General features: G+C 43.0%; 1 protein-coding gene across 1 annotated transcript in view; it reads left to right on the top strand.

The window, feature by feature from the left end:
* Nucleotides 1-15,765, top strand: part of LOC147725845 (extracellular calcium-sensing receptor-like) — a 326,872-nt gene that overhangs the window by 195,865 nt on the left and 115,242 nt on the right. Inside the window, exon 2 of the mRNA XM_086963371.1 lies at nucleotides 6,102-6,393. Within this exon, the coding sequence (XP_086819497.1) occupies nucleotides 6,102-6,393 (292 nt within the window). The remainder of the gene's footprint in view (nucleotides 1-6,101; nucleotides 6,394-15,765) is intronic.

Here is a 15,765-nt window from a genome sequence, read left to right as displayed (position 1 = left end):
TTACATTGGTAAAGTTTTTACTTTTAGTCACTGTTTTCGAATCAGTAAAAGGCAAGTGAAATAAAGTAGTCCAATTACATGACGGATAAAAGGTATAATATGTAGGAACGCAGTAAAGATAAATGGTCAAGGGCAGTTGTGTTTTCCACTCCTGCAACCTAAAGTGATCAATAAGAATCTGATAATCAGGCGTATCGGCGACTAAGACAGCAGACCGAGTCTCTTTTACTCAACGGCTCCGTCATGGAACGAAGAAACGCCCTTTTTCTCGAAAAAGGAATATATTTTACTTGCAGGACAGTTGTAAATTTTCCGGGAAAGTACATTAGCCTGGAATATTATAACATATATGTTTGAAAAAAAAATAATGTTCAAAACCAATAAAAAGCGTAATTTTTAGGTCATATGACCAAGCTTTTCATCATTAAAATAACAAAAGTAAAATGAACCAATGAAAAGTTTTATTAACAAGTCACATGACCTGTTATGCTTACGTTACGCGCTGCGCGCCGCGCCCCGGATCACTTCCGGTTGCGCTAACGCGGCGTGTCATATAACGCATTACGCGACAACGTAGGTCAAGAATATAGTCAAAATGTCTCCACCAACCAGCGTTCGGAACACAACCCCTTTCAGCAGTCCAAAAAGTTCTGTTAAATGACAACAGAGGGGACAGGCAACAAGAACCATCAGTCAAAGAGGGGAGGGCAAGTTCTTCTCTTCCGGGTCATGTTGGGGCGCTACCGGAACTGATCGAATTGGTAGTCTACAGTGTTTCTGGATGTTTCAGACTAAAGCTGGCGTCAGCATGAGAGCACTACCATCTCGTAGCTCCGTCGTGGCCATTCCACGAGCAGACATGGCAGCCGCTCCCCACCAGAAGCCTGCGGGAGTCGGGAGCCCCCAAGACTTTTGTAGAATCTTCACGGCTGAGGGGACGCTTTCGAGAATGGGACCCAAGCCCTATCAGGGAAGCGTCCGAGTTCCAAGGTGTCCCAGGGCCATTTTAGTGGACCAGGCCCAAAACCGAAGAGCCGGCCGCCATTTTGAGAGTCCTGTGGCAGCCGCCTATCGCTGCACCGCAAGAGCGGGAGCAACTTAACTACATGGTGAGCGAGACGCTGTAGTCGCAAGAGCGGGCGGTAAACAGCTGAATGGCGGAAGAGGCACAGTGTAGCAAAAGCGGGCGGAATGGCAACTAAAACGGTAAAGGGGCGCCCCACTACAGCGTGTCTTCAGGTCAAATGGATTGTGGGACAAAGTCCAGAATAGAAGAGTCATCAAAAGGCAAAAAGTTCCGCCGGACCCCGGGAGCCGGCCGCCTATGTCGGGGGCGATCTCAGGCTACACCAGTGCTATAAGACTTGGGGAGGGGGTCGGAGCCAAGCGTCTTCTCCGAGTCCGTGCCATCACACCGCCCCTCGGGGGCCTCCGTCAAGCGGTTTAGGGAGGTACCATATAACATTGTTTTCAAATGCAGTCAGGTCCACAAACGACCCTCACTTACTTTGAGAATAGTGAAGCTGCAGTAGGTGGAAATAAGCTTCAGACAGTCTTACAAGCACTGCTTTTGTAAACATTTTTTGTTTTTTTTGTATTTTTGCACAGTTTTATATTTTTTTTTTGTTTTTGATGGAGGGGAAACAACAAAGCACAGGCATTGAAAAAGGCTCAAACTCAGAACTCTGAACTATGGCACCCAATATCCAGGACTTTCCATCCGGATCTTGGCGCCTTGTGCTGCTTCCGACCTATTCACACATCGGTCCACTACTGACATCATCTTATAAACCAACGTTATGTAAATAGTTATTTAATAAAATGTTTTACCCTGTTTCTTTGCTGGTGTGTTGTCTATATTTTTAATATTTGCATAGGGTTTGTCGTTATTTTGGGCGGGGTGGGTGACGGAGCCGAGCTGTCTTGCAGCCCTCATGGTGTGGAGCTCAGTTCATCTCACTATTTTCGTATTTCTCATGAAGGGTTGTTTATAATATTTCTATTTTAGCGAGGTCAAAAAGAGATCCAATTAGTGGCCTACTGATTTTGCTTGATTACTTTTATTTTTTTACACGATTTTTCACTATCTGCAAAGACTAAACAGAGTATTGCGACTTTGTGCTTGTTTGTAAATAGAGAATGAACCAAAGAGAATCAATTGAAAAACAGTAAATGCTTGGATAATAATCAATCAAATGGAGAGACAAGCAGGCAGGACGGATTACAACGGGGGTAAAGGCCTGCGTTAACTACTCTTCACTATCTGCAAAGAGAGAGTACTACTAAGAGAAAAGAGGGGAGGGGGGCAGCGTTCAAAGCACATCAGCGTGCATAAATACGAAAATGTTTTTATCTATCACGTACTTGACATTTTAAAGCTTTTCATATTTGCTATTAAAAAACCAATGAATTTCACAGAAAAAACCATAGGTTATAGTGGATATATAGTTAGGAATTTGCATTTACAAAACCTTGAAAATTCAATGAAAAAACCATTGGTTTTAGGCCATATATAGTTAGGGATTTGCATTTACAAAACCTTATTTTACTCGCATAAAACCATTGAAATTCCATATATAGTTATAAGCGCTAACTATATATCGCGCACCCGCAATCCACTGCTGATGATGTCACATATTACATCATTCATGACATGGTTAGTGACATCACTGATTACATCACTGATGACATCTCAAATGACATCACTGATGACATCACTGAAAACATCTCATTTGACATGACTGATAACATCACTGATGATATCATTCATGTGATAATACCATGAACCTCTTCAGACTCTAATATAACCTTAGATACAATCAGTGTAAACAGACAGTCACAGACTGTCACTCATCCATGGAGTTACTCACACACCTAGTCAGTTATGCCAAAAATCAATCACACCTCCATTTTCTCAACTATACAGTTATACACACCTTACTTATTCAAACATATACTAACACATATTTACTTTACTCTCTTATACAATCTCTGATACATGTTCACAATGATCCATACAGCCACTCACACATTCACTGGCTCTTATGCACAGTTATTTATAGATGTCAACTCTCACATGTACTGTGTTTTACATATGTACTTAATTTGACATGTAGCACTGAGATATCCATTCACTCACTAATACACTCATGCACAGTCAACCGCCCATACAGCTGTTTGCACATGCACTTTTGAATCTATACATATAGTGAATCAACTACTCACACATCTATGTACAGAGTCACACACCTTCCAGCCACCCATACACACACACTCAGTTTCCCATACAAATACTTGGACAACCAATCAATAACCCATACAGTTACTCATATAGCTACTGATCAACATATGCAGCAGTTTGTAGAACAACAGATATAATGATGCACAAATTAAAACAGTTTAGTCACTAACCCATGCACTCAGTGAGACACATTTAATCACTCACTCAATCAGTCAGTCAGTCATGCACCTAGTAAATCCTTCATCCAGACACTTATATATCCACTCATTCTTCAATATGTAAAACATATTTTAACTTTACAGAAACATGCAGTCACTGGATGTTGTAATCAGTGATGTCATCAGTGATGTCATTTGAGATGTCATCAGTGATGTCATCAGTGATGTCACTAACCATGTCATGAATGATGTAATATGTGACATCATCAGCAGTGGATTGCGGGTGCGCGATATATAGTTAGCGCTTATAACTATATATGGAATTTCAATGGTTTTATGCGAGTAAAATAAGGTTTTGTAAATGCAAATCCCTAACTATATATGGCCTAAAACCAATGGTTTTTTCATTGAATATATATATAAATATTTGGCACATTTAAATAATTGTATTTATTTTAACATTGTTTCCTATCTGGCTTTATTTTATGTTCCTACCTCCATTATTTTCTAAGGGAAGGTGTTGCTGTACCAGTGGATGGCCAGTGGTTGGCACATGTGTCACTGGATATACTCCAGTTCTGCGCATGAGTAATGTACTTATGGTTTGGGTCCCCTGTTGGCTGCAGTAACCTTAGAAGTGCATGTTTTGAATAGCAATGTGTTTAATATTTGTGAGGGAGTGCATGTCCCGGACTAAACTCTCCCATCCCTCTCTAAACTCCTCCTTAGATATCTTAGTTTTATTAGTAAGCATTACATGTGTCCTGTCATTCTCCCTGATAGTAACTATTAAGAAATAAACATACATGTGTGAGTATCTCTCTCTAGAAAAGAAAAGAGAGGTGGAAATGTACCCTCCTATGTTTGTGCATTGCATTTTATATTATGACTAAAGTACTACACAATGCAGTTCGTGAATAAGCCCCGCAGTCTTATTATGCTGAGACAAAAACACTGTTCAAAATGCAGATACATAAAAATTAAAACTGCAAACATACTTTCATCAATTAAATGTATACTGCCAAGTAAATATAAATGCAAAATATACACATAAACAACAGTTATATACCTTCAAGGCTTTTTAGATCCTAAAAATAATATGCAGCAGCAAAAACAACACAAATCAAATGACAATTTGGATTGGTTTATTCCTACATCCATTGGGTTGGTGATTTGAAACACAGGGAACATACATTATGCAAACTAGATTCTCTTACAAGCCAACTTCCACTGGTTATACATACCAGAAGGCTACCAGCACCACTTGCAGCAGTTAACTCACACAAGATACAAGATGCATTTGTACATTCCACTCAGTCATACTCAGCGAGGGACAGGATAGAAAGAAGAGGTAAGATGAGGAATAAAAGGGAGTAACTAACAGATTTAAGAAATTTGCCACCCAGAATTACCCGTCAATATATTGCCTCTCCACGACAGTACCAGAGGCTACAAAGGGGATATAGACACATCATACCTTGGAGGTCAGCTCTGCTTAGTTCTTGTAGTACTTGACACCATGAGAACTGTGTTCACACCACAATAAAGCTAGATTGATGACTCATGACTGACTGCAGCTGAAGAGGCCATCCTAGAACATTTCATGTCAGCTTCAAACTCACTAAATGTGGCCTTGCCAGCCAGTTCCCTCTGCAGCTGCAAAATTTGGACTGCTCATTTTGCCTTCCTAAAGTGAGGAATGTGTTGTTGCCTCCTACAGAGCTTTGTCCAACCTCATTTGCTACTGTTCAGAAACAGAAAACAGACAACAGAGCCAATCTACTTGTCCGACCACTGCTCACTAGCAAGCTGTTGTTCACTGACTCCTCATGGCTGGAGCCGAAACTAGAACTGAGAAATCTACAAACGGTATGGCTTGGCATGCCTTCATTTAAATATTTAGGGGGGCTTCCCGAACTTTTCATCTTTTGGCCCACCTGCAGACCTTACTGCCTGTCAGGTGATAACTTGCTCTGCAGTTTACCTCAGGTCACACACACAGCCAGCAATTTGGCTACTTTATTCTAGGTTTTTTTTATGAGGTGAGGAAGGTGTGCAGGTCTCCCTTTGTAGAATAGCAAGCTGTGGTTGTCCATGATCACTCAGTCAGTTTGTGCCTGCAGCCTATGTCTTCAATGGGGAGAATATTAAGTCAAACCTCCTCTTTCTAGCTCCCATTACATCATGACAGCTAGAGAGTTGAACAAAAAAAATAAGTTACAAACACTTTCACGTTATCACTTCTAGGACATACATCACATATACAGTCTAGGCACTGGTGACTTCTGCTATCAGGAAGAAAAAGTTTGCCAAAACTATTCACACTATTCTAACCAAACAGACAACATGGCTTTTCTTTACAAATTGGATAGTAAAAGACACCCATGGATAATGATACTTTCACATAGTATATTATCAATTCTCATAGCACCTAAGGTATCATATTTGTGTATATTTAGGCTAAATTCAATTACCATTATCTATTTTTCTATGCACTTTTTAATGTGGATTCATGGTTTTCGATAGGTACTCATTTCTCACAACACACTCTGGGGAGATACCATATTTTTGATCATTTGTGAGCCCTCAACTCTTACAGCACTTTTAAATTTGGTGTCAACTGGTAGTATTCATGTAATTGTTCTAACTGCTAAAATATGAACTTCATGATTCATGGGTTACATTTGCTCTTTATCTTTCAGACCATCCTTCCGCCATCTTCGACACCTGCTTTCTTTAATCTATGCCATAGAGGAGATCAACAGCAACAATAATCTCTTAGCAAACTTTACTCTGGGTTATCAGATTTATGATTCTTGCACTAGTGTGATGAAAGCTCTTCAAGCCACATTTAACATATTGTCAATGAGGGAGTATGGAGTCCCAAACTACAGCTGTCAGAGTAATGGCACACTGGTTGGCTTTATTGGAGACCTATCATCTACAACATCCTTCTCAATAGCCCAGCTCCTAGCAATCTACAGGTATCCTCAGGTAGGAAACATGTACTTGTTGAGTCAACATCCCAATGATTTGTGTGTTTGGGCAACTCTTTTATGACATCCTTGAAAATGGAGGTTGAGTTTAATGTAAACATGTGAAATAAGGAAAATAAACAGAGCAAAGGTACAAAATGTTGATGAAATAAGTAGCCAGAAATTGAACTGAGGTTGCTTGTGCTGTTTTCTGGCAGTTTTAGGTAGACTGTTCGTAATGGAATAGGAATGAGTTTGATTTAAATGGCATTGTCAGTGATAAACAATGATCCCACCCTGCTCAGTCACTCTTGGCCTCCTTTCCTATGTCCGTAGTGCTCTCTCCCCCGTCTTTCACCACACACTCGATTGTTGTAAATTGGAGCCTCACTAGGATGGCGGTCAGACTTATGTCTGACCACCATCCACTCGGAAACGGGACTGCTAGACTACAAGTTGGTGGTCCTGCAAGCCGAATTAGGTTGCAACCGCCACCACGGCAGTCACAATGTCTAGATTGTGTATTGCACCCTGTGCTGCGGGTGGCAGCACATGCTGCTGTGCAAAGAAATTGACATTGCACATATCCCTACACCATGTGGCAGGCACAGCGTGGTGCCTGCCACATGGTGCAGAGATATGTAGACCCAGGGCCCCTGCTGGAGCCTCAAGGGAGGTAAGGGGCCCGCTACGGGCTCCCAATGTCTCTTTTGACCTTCCCTTTTGTTGGCTGGTTCACCACCATGAAAGGGCCGGCTGAAAGGAACATTGCAATATCTACAGTGGTGCCTTGCAGGCACCACCATCATTGTAGGTATTACTTCAGCTCCTTCAGATCCGTGGTGGTGGGTATTTCTGACCGCCACCCATCCTGTCATCCTGACGTAAGTCTGACCGCCATCCATTCGTAAACGGGACCGCCCACTGCAATTCGGTGGTCTCACAATCCAAATTAGGATGCTACTGCCACCACGGAAATTGCTATGTCTATATTTTGTATTACGGAGGGTGTTGCAGGCTGCAGCACATGCCTCAGTACAAAAAGTAGACATTACACATATCCCTGCACTACATGGCAGGCACCATGTGGTACCTGCCATATGGTGCAGGGATATATAGGGGGGCACTATGGGTACCGCCTGGGCCCATGTCGCAGGCCCAGGGGAAAAGGGTGGCCCGCACTGTCCCTTTCCTCCTTCCTTTTCATGGCGGGTTTACTGCCATGACGGGACAGCGGAAAGGAACATTGTAATACCCACAGTGGTGCCTGGCAGGCACTGCCACCATTATGGGTAATACTTCATCTCTGATGGACCGACAGGCTCCTTGTAGGCCTTACTTCATCATGGTGGTGGGTCTCTCCGACGGCCACCCATCCACCTGCCATCCTGATTTGGCAGGCAGAAAATAGTATAACCATGGAGGTGGGACCACCTTTGAAGAACTGTCTGTGCTGGTCCAATAGTACTTGTAATCAGGCCCTTGGTCTCGCTCTCCCCTGCATTTCTCTCCATAACCCCACCCCATAGACTACTGCTTGCACTGTTGCCATTGTTGTCACTCATTCATATAGAACTGCACTGAGATTGTCAAAGTCATCTTGGATTTTTTTTTAAGATGGTCATTAAGTTCCTTGTAGACACAACATGACTGCCATGTTAGCACAGTATAGCAATAAGTATAGAAAATGCATGTTTTAGCATTTTAAAACGGACTCCCCATTTCGTTTATTTATCACCTAACTTTTATCTTGGAAAGTTACACTGTATATTTTATAGGAGCACTGTTGCAAGGTGGCTGCTAGGTTACATCAAGATACAATGTCTTGGCCATGTTGGAAGAATACAAGTTGCACTTGTAGTTATTTTTCCAATTTTGTTGGACAGCACTCTAACCATATGCAAAGACGACTTGCAATGTCAGACATTCCCAAAGCAAGATCGATTGGCTTTGCCAATGAAACTTATGAAGTTGTATCTTTCTAGGGTGAATGACAAGATGGAGGTCCTCATCCTCTGCTCCAACCCATCAGCCTGGGACGACACCTAGAGGCCAATGGCACTGGGGGCAGCCCCGACCCCCACCGACCACGCACGCAACCTGGGAATCATCCTCAACACAATGCTCTCAATTTCCAAGCAAGTCAACGCTGTCTCTTTCTCCTGCTTCAACACCCTTCGCTTGATCTACAGATGGATCCCGACAGATACAAGCAAGACAGTCACCAAGGCCCTCATCAGCAGCAGACTCGACTACGGAAAATCCCTCTACGCGGGAGCCCCGACCAAGCTTTTCAATCAACTACAACGCATCTAAAATGCCTCGGCACGACTGATCCTCGATGTACCACGACACGGCCACATCACCCCCGACCTGAGAAACCTACACTGGCAAGAGGATATCCTTTAAGCTCCTCATCCACGCACACACGGCACTCCACAAGACCGGCCCAGCCTACCTCAACAGACGGCTCTCCTTCTGCACCCCCAACCGCCAGCTATGCTCCACTGACCTCTCATTCACCACTATCCCGCGCATCCAAAGAACAACCACCGGCGGAAGATCCTACTCCCACCCCGCCGCCAAGACATGGAACACCCTCCCACTGAGACTACGACAGACCCAAGACCTGCTGACCTTCAGGAGGATACTAAAGATCTGGCTGTTCGATCAGTTGCAGACCCCACCTCCTCCCCCAGGGCCTTGAGACCCTCACGGGTATGTAGTGCGCTTATCAAATGACAGATTGATTGATTGATTGATGGGTTAGATTCTGGTATGGAATAGAAAACAGCACTATTGTGCTGAGGTATTGATAACATCAGTAACGTGTTTAAACTAGTCTAGACTAGTTTATTATACAGTTAATTAAAACCATAACTTAATTAAAACAGAAATTAACATTTTAAAACACATTATAAAAGCAAACAATGCAAGAAAACTATAAATTCTAAAGCAGCATTTCTAGATAATGGCAAGTATGTCAAGATAGGCCATTTGACTTCATAAAGAAAGTCTGGCGTGCAAAAGGCAACAGTAGGATATCCCAAAATTTCTTCAGATGTCGATACCTGACTTTCAGCAAGGACCATTTGTGCAGTGGCAGTATAAGAAAAAATTCTGGATTACTTCAACAACTCTCAAAATCTCTAAAAGTGCAATATCAGGCTCTATAAGGTGATCAAGTTTAACACCCTGAGGCCCGGCTTGTGTTCTTTGTCTTTTACTTGATGCTGGGTTGTATGCAGTATGGGTAGAATAATATTAATCAACTTCCCAGCCCTTTTTAGAACATGAACGGAATTGCTGCTGAAGCACAAATCAGATGCTTCCCTTCAGTGCCTGAGAGACTTATCCAGATAAACTGGGAGCCGAAGGCAGCGGCGGTCGTTAGCAAGGTAGGGACATCGGCACAGCAGATGCACCACGGACTAATGCAAATAATTACAAAGCCTACACATTAGCCACCGATTCCTCCGAGCCCGAATTAAAGTCATAAATTGGAAGGGCTAACAGCCTCATGTAAGTAATTTTATTGCGAGTATGCAATTGAAGGTAACATTTGAATTATGGTTGGGGGTTCCCCTTGATGGCTGAATAGAGTGGGTTTTTTTGAATAGTTTTTTCCCCTTTGAAGGGGAATGGTTGGATTGCACAGGTTTGTGACTTCAATCTTCAGTATAGCACTGGCCAAGTGCAGATATGTGTGCCAAGAAGAAAGTGTGTCCGTGAACATAGATTGTAGTTGTTTTTGCCTAAGCAGTGAAGATCTGCACTTCCCTGGTCCACCTCAAGCCTCAACCTGTCCCTCCTTGCGTGCTGGGGAGCAAAAAATACTTTCTTATAGGCTGCTATTTTATAATTCACAAGGAATTAATCCAGTAAGGAGTTTTAAAGCTGGATTTCCATTGGGCTACATAACATAGTTACCCCCTCTGTTCACCTTCTTTCCAGGAATGTGTCTACCTCTAGTGAACTCAGCCAGCACAATCACTGGAAAACACAATAAAATGTCATTGAGCCCGGATGTATGACGTTACAACGCATGCTATTACAAAGCATGCCTTTAAAACACGGTTTTTACATCGCAAACCATTACAACGCATAGCGCTTTGAGGTGCTGGATAGGGAAAAGTGTAATTTACTATTCCAACACCAGTCCCCGTGGACACTAGGGAAGGTGTTGGATAGGTGTTGCGCCCCCCCAGCGCAATGCGTTGTAATGGTTTGCGTTGTAAATACAGCATTGTAAAGGCACTGCAGGAAGAACGCATGCTTGTTCTTCAGAATCAGACGACATAGACAAATACATCCTCTGCTAGGATGCTCAGCAAAATACAGTCATCTAGAGGTGCACAGGAGAAGTAGACCACTGCACACTTCTTTCACACAGTGCTGCCCCTTAAACAAGAAGATGACTTTCACTATTGCAGAGCTACCAATGAGCTCAGAATTCCAGACTTAAATCCTGAGAAGCAACTTGAAAAATTAGATCACAATTGGTCAGATGGAGGAAGGTATCCTTTTCATCAAGGATTTCAATTCCTCCAAGTTTTCAGAGTTACCAGCTGAAGGGTGATTGTTCTACATTACAATCGAGTCTTTTGGAATCTTAAGATAATTGGTTAAGGGTTTACCAGCCTTTTTTTGCCAGCTCTAATATTTTACACTATTAAGTAAATACGCAGGTGCATCTTTGGTAAAAATCTCATTAAAATGGCCTTTTGCATTAAATACGTTTTTGAGGTGGAATTTGAAATTAGAAGTATACTATAAATGTTCCAAATGTTTGAACTTTTTCAGTATTAAGTGTATCTTTTCTGGCTGTACTCAGACAAAATATAATTCTACCAAAATATTATGTACAAAATATTTTGATATGGAATATCATCTGCAAGAATATCATAGTCAAGAATATCCATTTAAGGTAAGTAATATCGTTTTTGAAAATATTGGTCTTTAATATTGTGTACAAAAATATATCTGTTAATAATATCATTTTTTAATTATTGTAATGCAGTTTAGTATATATTTTGAATGTATATGCAGGCGATGTGTTTCCAGTTAGCAAAGTGTGTTTAAGACTGCATTACAGGGGCAGAGCTGAGCAAAAATATAAAAACACTTGATGAAACACAGGTCCCCAAAAAGCAATTTTAAAAAAAGTTGTGAAATGTGACACATATGTTCCTGAAGTCATGTTTAACATTTAGAAGGCATTGCCTCGTGGGGACCTGTGCAGGTCCCCACGGCACAATCAAGTCCCCACAGCGTGAGTGTATTACACACCCAATTCCCCACAAGGGTAGTAACTTACCCCTCACACATACACACACACTGGCCAGACAAAAGAGGTATGTTAAAACATCGAACACAGCATTAATTCTGCAATGTCAAAACCAAAAATTAACAGTGCTAAAAATGTTCACAACAAAAAACATCCTCCAGAAGCATTACCCCACCTAAACATTGTTTGCAGGGGAAAAACGTGAAATACCACAAATAACACATTTTGTATTTTAAGCCAATGCCATCCATGGCCTAATGGATGTTTTAATTCTATAGACACCACTGAAACAGTTATTTCATGCCCCCATGAATAGTATAGAGCATACTGGCTGGAAAGCCCAATGCCAGACTAGGCCACATGAAGAATAAAATGTACTGAACTATGCAACATTTTTCCTTTACAAAAGAAGATACATTTCCTACACAAAATAAGTAGGCCCCTACTAAACCTGCAGGCCACCCACCATAATAAATTTTAAAAATCGAATAAAAAGTACACATAAATTCAGGTGCATGCCACCAGTCAAACAAACAACACCCTTATACACCAGTTTTTCTTAGGATATCTCAAAACAAAGTCCTTAAATCCAATGACAGATATACAACACACAAGGAGAGTGATCTTTCCAATTCCAAATCCCAATGAAAAAACACCAGAAGAAGGACAAAGCACTGGGAGGAGCCTGCTGGACTGGATCAGGAAGTTGGAGCCTCTGAGGGTCCCACACGCGAAAAAATGCCAATGGCCAGTTTGAAAAGAAAATCCACTCCAAATACCTCTCAGCTGCATTCTCAGGCAGAAAAGTTGCTTGGGTACTCCATTTGCAACCGCGATCGGCTCTAAAAATGCAAGATTGGTCACGGCTGGAAGACATGCGAGTTAGCGCAAAGTCGCCTGGGAGCTCTCTAGCAGTATGAGAAATCCTGCACATGCTCCCAAGTGGCCCAAGAGTCTTTTTGCTCACAGTTGAGCACCAAAAGAAAACTTGAGTGCGCAAACAGAAGAAACACCTCCGCTTCACCGCCAAATGGCAGATTAAGGAATTCTGCATTCCTCCATGAAGCGCGGAATGCCCAAATTCACATAAACTCTGAGAGCAGAGTGAAGTTCACCACCCGGTCTTAGTCCCAGAACAACCCAGTGCCCAGTAACCCTGAGAATAAAACCCCACTGCGCGGCAGAGTTCGCATATCTTCTGCAACTCTGCGCTCCATGTAGAACACTGAGTTGCCGGAAACTCCTCTCTCCACACCGGAGAAGAGTTTTATGTGTTCTCACACCCAAAATGCATTTTTGCGTGCATGGGAGTGACTTACAGGGTACCTATGATAACCAATGATATTTCACATTCTGTTGCAAGCGCCACGAGATTTGGTAGCCGGCTGCATGGTCTAGCAAGAGTTTGCAATCGCGAACACAACAGTCGGGCGTGCCATCGGACTTCCAGTGGAAGTTTTGTAAAGAACGAGATCCCGAACAATCAGAATCTGCAATCTGGAGAAGGTTTTCTACCAGCAGCATAAAAACCTTCTAGAAATGATGATTTGGATTTAAAAAAATCCCCAGATTGACATTTGGCTGTATTTTTTTGGGCAAGGAGTACTTTTTCTTTTATTACTTTTTTTTTAAGAGGAAGGAAGTGCCCCAGAGTCTCCAACTTCCTGTTCCTGCCCATCAGGCTCCTCCCAGTGCTTTTTCCATCTCCTGTTCACTTTCATAGACTTTCCCATCCCACCCATATTGGCAAGCAAATGGAAATGCCCCTGCACACCCAAATAGACAAGACAATACAATGTACATTATAGTCTGGAACCTACTATTAGGGGGATTGTGATTGTAAAGGAGGAAGATCTATGCCCCGATATGTGGCCCAACAAGACCACATTTTTCTATGTTTTTGGGGACAACCCCTCGCATGGAAGACTGCTAATTCTGCACCTATGCATTTATCTAGTTCTCTACTCCACTTTCCAAGTGTTGGCAGAGAGGTGCCTTTCCAAAGTTGGGCAATATCACGTTTGGCGATTGAGAGGGCAAAAAATAGAAGATGCTATTTATATAAGTCCCCACCTAGATCTTCAGTACTGTGAAGTAAAAACAAACGGGGATCGTGTGGTAGGTCCTACGATAGCACCTCCTGAAGGCAGGATGATACCTTACGCCAAAAGGGCTGTAGATCCACACAGCTCCACACTGTATGGAGAAATGTTCCTTCCTCACTGTCACATCGTAAGCACTGTGGGGATGCCACTACTCCCATCTTCCAAAGACGGAGACAGGTATAATACATGAGGTGAACATATTTAAATTGTATGAGATGGAATCTGGAAGCAACCGCAGCACCAGAGGGACTGGCTATCGCCTCCCCCCAATCATCATCTGTTAAGTCTGGAATGCCATCCTGCCATGCTCTCCTTGTTTTCTGAAAAGTCGTGTTGGGATGCGTTGTCAGTGTTTGATATATCTGTTGTATTTTGTGGGCTCCTATATACCCCATAAAAGTCAGGGAGGTTGGATATATTGGTGTGCGGGGGAGACAAGGCATAACGCAGCTGGAGGTACTTATAGAACTGAGTTTTGTAAAGATGGAACTCTTCCTGCAGTCACTGAAATAATTTGAGCATGGTATCCTGCATTACTTCCTCCAAAGTAGAAATACCAATCAGGTCCCACTGATGGAACCCTTTCAATGCAGCCACTGGACACAAATAAGTGCAGTGCCATAGGGGCATTGCCTGTGTCAGCCGCATGTGCCAACACATTCGGCGGACCGTATAGCGCCACAGCCTGATCGTTGTTTGACTGCCATGTGGCAAATGACCAAGGCGGTGTGCACTGTCGAGGAGCCGCAGGAGCAGAGTCTTTTCCATAGCTTCATACTCCAGTGCAAACGCCTGGTCTGTAGGTTGATTACACCCTCAGTCGTTAATGATTAATAGATGCGCTGCAACATAGTAAGAGTATACATCGTCAGCTGCGATACCTCCACAGTAGGTAGATTGCATACATGTCTGGAGAACCACATGAATCACGCCCCCATAAAAATGTATTATGTACAGCAATAATTTGTGCAAACCAGGCCTGTGGGATGTGATAAGAGAAATTCTGTAGACAGGAAAGGAACCTGGGGAGCGAGACCATCTTGAATATGGTCAACAGCCCATACAATGAAAGTGGTAGGGTAGACCAGACAGCTGTCTCCTCAAGGAGATTGGCAAGGATCAGGTTGATATTGTGTGTCCATGAAGTCTCCGGACAGGGGGACACAAATACTCCCAAATATTGAAACCCTTCTGAGGCGTGTTTTATCTGGGAAGCCCAGGTGCACCTACCCTCATGGCCATACACAGGCAACAACACTAATTTAGTGGGGTTAGCATGAATCCCTGAGTTCTGGCCCAACACCCAAATGATCTACAGAATGCGTGTGCCCAAGATCTAGGGGTCAGTCATAAAAAGAAAGACACCATCTGCGTAGAGCGCAATGCGGTCCGTTTTTGAACGCGGCCAGTTGAAACCTCAAAGCACTGGATAACTATGAACCCACACCACCAAGGGCTCTACCGCCAAGGGCTCCACCGCCAGGGCAAAGAGGAGAGGGGATAGGGGCAACCTTGAAATGTGCCCCGGCCAATTGAAAAGAAGGGGAAGCGATGACCAGTTATATGTACAGAGGCCATAGGTTCAGTGTAGAGGCAGTGCCCATAAGCCAAAATTGTTGGACCAAAATGAATCGCTCCCAGGAGTTGGAAAAGGAACTCCCAGCTGAGAGAGTCAAAAGCCTTATCCATATTCGCTAGGAGTAAAGCAGTGGGACATCCAAGCTCTGGATAAATGACCATGGCATTATGAACCAGGCAAATATTATGTCGGGTGGCCTGATGCAGCATAAAGGCAGACTGGTCCGGGTGGATCAGGTCCTGAATACATGCCCACAAAGAATCCACCAGGACCTTCCCCAGGAATTTGGATTCAAATTTTATTAAGGAGATAGAAAGATATGAGGACGGTTCCTCCGGTTGGTGGCCAGGCTTCAGAAAGAGGACAATCTCGGCCTGACTCCAATCCTGAGGCAGCAGGCACTGCTCAAGGGATCATATC

The sequence above is a fragment of the Lissotriton vulgaris genome, chromosome 3_1 (assembly GCF_964263255.1).
Source record: "Lissotriton vulgaris chromosome 3_1, aLisVul1.2, whole genome shotgun sequence".
Classification (NCBI taxonomy): domain Eukaryota; kingdom Metazoa; phylum Chordata; class Amphibia; order Caudata; family Salamandridae; genus Lissotriton; species Lissotriton vulgaris.
This window is presented reverse-complemented; position numbering and strand designations above follow the sequence as displayed.